Consider the following 4,043-nt stretch of genomic DNA (forward strand, 5'->3'; position numbering starts at 1 on the left):
CTCCTACTTTATGACCGCCACTGGGTAGATTATAGGCCTATAAAATCGTTATTTTATATAAAGTGATCTCGGTCATAAATTGAACTGCAGAATAATAAAGAATAATGCATATACATTACGTTCCAACAATTTCAACACATTTGCAGTAGGTTCATAAAGATGGTATCCCAGTTCACTCGGCATCCATGTTCACTGGCTCACCACATGGGCATAGCCTTTCGGCTTCTTCACCTTTGCTTACATGAATTAATTTCAACTTCTTGTTTGATATGCAAGATTTTTCTTTTTAAACGTTACAGAGACCAATGTTTGCGCATAAAATCTTCCAATATCTGTTTTTTATTTCATTTTATTTTATTTTAAACACGTGCTTACGTTTATATATTAAGGCATAGAATTAGGCATTCATCATTTATTTGATGCAAGACAATATATGAACGTGAAATATTCCTCAAGGCCAAGCCAGGGTCGTGCTCAACTGCTGGGAATCGAACTCTGGACATCCATCTTCTTCTTCTTCTGTATCCTTCCTCCGCTGTATCGGAGATCCGCAGTTTGATACTGCATTAATGGTAGCGTTACATATTTTGACGTGAGAGTAAGGTAGATCGAGAGAGGTGAATCTTATGCAAGAAATTTAAGACAAGTAGGTTAAGGTCGTTTCTGGAGGAATCTGCTAATTCGACGTCAGGTAGAAACAGGACGGAAGCGGTAAATTGTTGAGGTTCTTGATCATTGAAATACACAGAAAAATACTGCAGTTCCTCGTCTTCTTTTATTAAGTGTAGAAGTGTTTTCCTGTGTGTGCTAAACGCTGGGCATTCTCCAACAAAATGTACAACGCTTTCCACTTCGGAGTGGCAGAACTTGCAGGACGTTGTGGTACTTTGATTCAGAGAGAATAATCTTCTATTCGTTGGGTATGTACTGCAGGATAATTGAGCTCTGATGGATATAGCTTCCCTCAAGAGAGGGCTGGAGACTTGCTTTGGGTAATAATTCTTTTTATTACGTTGGGTCATGCCCGACCATAGACTTAGAGAAGATTTTTTAGCAACTGCAATTTCAAGGGCTGCATAGTGTTGTTTATAAATTTTTTCCATTGCTAGCTTCTTCCATACTTTATATGGAATGCGCTCTCTAAGGATGTTAGTGAGACTTGGAAGCTCATAACTATTGAGAATTTTTATCCAGCGTCTTACCAATGGTGTATTGTTTGCTATACCATTCAATAGGATTCTTCTTTCAGTGCGCTCGTCTGAAAGGCTTGCATATTGCCCAAGTAAGAGAAGAATTTCATAGTCGATTCGCTTATCCATTGGAAGGATATCTAGCAATAAATAAACAATTTCGTCAGCCGCACTCCTTGGCAAACCAAGCACTCTTTTAAAAAGAAAAGATTGAGCCTTGTTCAGACGGGACAGCATGTAGTTGGTAAGTTGGATAATCTGAATCCCATATAGCATTCTTGGTATGCAGAACATTTTCCAAAGATGAGTACATATTGGTGGCAGCAGGCGTAGAGTTCCTTGCTTTGTTCCAGTAAGCGAGAAGAAGGTGTTATATCCCTTTGATATGATGTCATTGGTGTGATCAATATTACAATTGCTTTTTATTATGCCAAGGTGTGGGTGCTCTCTGCTTTCCTTGATCGTCATTCCTCCCATTTTCCACTCGATTGAACTTACACTGGTTGATGTTTTTTTGTTTATTACTACTACGGCACTTTTTTGTGGATTAATTTTATATCTCCAGGCACAGGAATAATTGAAGGTGAGGTCCAGCATTGATTGGAGTTCACGAGGGCATGTACTGATAAGAGCAACGTCATCTGCTAGTACTATCACTCCCATGTAGCAACCGTTAATAGAGCATCCTAGACAAGCATTCCTTAGTGATTTGATCAGGCCATCGATGAAGACTGTATATAAGGTGGGAGAGAGCACACTTCCCTGTTTTACACCTTGAAGGATTTGAAAAGGAGAGCTGACTTTTCCTTCCCACATGACTCTACTGGTACTACCATTGTAGAATTCTTCCAGTGTAGATAACAGAGATTCATGGAGGCCTAGGTTTTGAAGCTTAGAAAATAGGCCTTTATGCCAAACGATGTCAAATGCTTTCTGTGCATCAAGAAGAGCAAGATATGTTGTGCATTTCTTGGCAGAGTTCAGTTGGATTATTAATTCCAGTGAGGATGCAGTAAGGAGGCAAGATTTGCCTTTCTGGAATCCAAATTGTAACTGGTCTGGGACATCATTTATTGCAAGTGGAATTTCTAGTTGAGATTTGATGAGCATTTCCAAAACTTTACCAATTGTTGAAGAAACTGTTATGCCTCGGTAGTTAGAAGGATCTTTAACATCTTTTCCTTTTCCTTTGTGAACTGGGACTATAAGGCCGGACTTCAAAGGTTCAGGAATATACTTTAGGGATATACATCGATTGAAGAGGGCGAGGAGTAATTTCCGAGCTATTGGGCCAAGATATATAAGATGCTCAGGAGATATATTATCAGGTCCTGCAGCTTTTTGTTTCTTGAGAGAGTTAATAGCTTCATCTAGATCTTTTGAAGTAGAGGGTTGAAGTGGTTGATTCAGATTGTCCTGGAACGGGCGAGTGGGGAAGGCTTCATCTATTTCAGGCGGAGAAGAGGCATTTATATAATCCGGTTTAGCAAGATCTGAGAAATATGTGTTGAAGCCATCTAAAACTGCCTCTCCTTCATACGTTGTACCCCTATAAGACAGTGTGTCGGTGGACCGAGATCCTTTGGTGCGTTTGACAAGCCTATAGAAGAGTTTGTCATTGCTACCTTTAGCATCCTCAATTTCTGAAAGGAGATTATTGTGACACATCCTCCGTGCTTGCCTGATGCTACTTCTAAAAAGACGTTTGGTGTATATATGCTTGATCCAGAGAGGGTCCTTGCCTTTTGGTTTCCCGCTGGCCCTCCAGAGACGCCAATAATGTTGAGATTGTTTATAACATGCCTCTACCTTTTTTGTCCACTCTCTTTTCCCTTTCCTTTTTCTTTTCTGACGGCCCTTCGAGTGTGGTAGAGTTAGTGATACCTTCAGCATTTCTTTGCTAAGTTGATCAAGCAACAAGTCAATTTTAGTCGGATCCAAACACATTGTAGGAAGATTAAAGAAAAGTTTCTTTGATATTTGTTCCATAGGAAGAGTATAGAGATGGTGCCGCTGGTCTGCACAGCACTGATGCCAAAATATCTTAGGACGAAGTATAGACTTTCCAGATCCTCCAGTAATGCGATCAGGTATATCATGATCTACTTGATAATTGGCTAAAAGTGGTAGTGAAAATGTCACTTTAACCGGTGTGTGGTCAGAGGTGTTTAGAGGATCATCATGCTCAATAAGAAGGTCAGAGAAGCAGTTTTCTAGTTTTGCAGGTATTATAAAGTCATCAATGTATGAATGTCGTAAACCATCATCTGATTGGAAGGTGTACAGCTCCTTTTTATTTTGGAGAGATGACAAGTTAATCATGTTCTCACTAATCAGAAATTCCTTTAGAATACGTTTTGTAGGTTTCTCGCACGATGCATTTGTCAGATCAGCATTCAGATCTCCACCAAGTATAATCAAGGCCTCTTTATGAGTTGTTTCGATGTGGGATATGGTAGAGAGCATATGATGATACTCAGAAATACTATTGGCATCAACATCACACGGAAAGTATCCATTGCAGATAATTAAATGCGAGTTTGATGGCTCATGGAGTAGATCTGTAATAATTAATCTTTGTGATTGAGATTCTATTTTTGTTGCTTTCCAAGAGCTTGATGTTCTGATGAATGTAGCTACTCCACCCTTTGCTCTCCTTCTTGGTAGTGGTAACGATGAGTTATTTTGCTGTGATATACTAAAGACTTGGAAGTTATCATTGATATTAGCAAGCTCATTAAGGTCCCATTGGTAAAGCCAGTGTTCTTGAATTAATAGGATATCCAATTCTTCTAATAGACGTGATATGAAAGCATTGTTAGACTGTGCCCCCCTGCAGTTGAAGGTTCCCAT

The 4,043-nt window shown here is 39.5% G+C and overlaps 1 protein-coding gene across 1 annotated transcript; it reads right to left on the reverse strand.

Moving 5' to 3' along the window:
* Nucleotides 1-474: 474 nt before the first annotated feature.
* Nucleotides 475-4,043, reverse strand: LOC121411990. Its single transcript, XM_041604902.1, has 2 exons — nt 1,814-4,043; nt 475-623 (listed from the first exon to the last, which is right to left on the reverse strand). The coding sequence occupies exons 1-2, from the start codon at nt 4,041-4,043 to the stop codon at nt 475-477; spliced, it is 2,379 nt and encodes a 792-aa protein (XP_041460836.1).

This window comes from Lytechinus variegatus, chromosome 3 (assembly GCF_018143015.1).
Source record: "Lytechinus variegatus isolate NC3 chromosome 3, Lvar_3.0, whole genome shotgun sequence".
In the NCBI taxonomy this organism is placed as follows: domain Eukaryota; kingdom Metazoa; phylum Echinodermata; class Echinoidea; order Temnopleuroida; family Toxopneustidae; genus Lytechinus; species Lytechinus variegatus.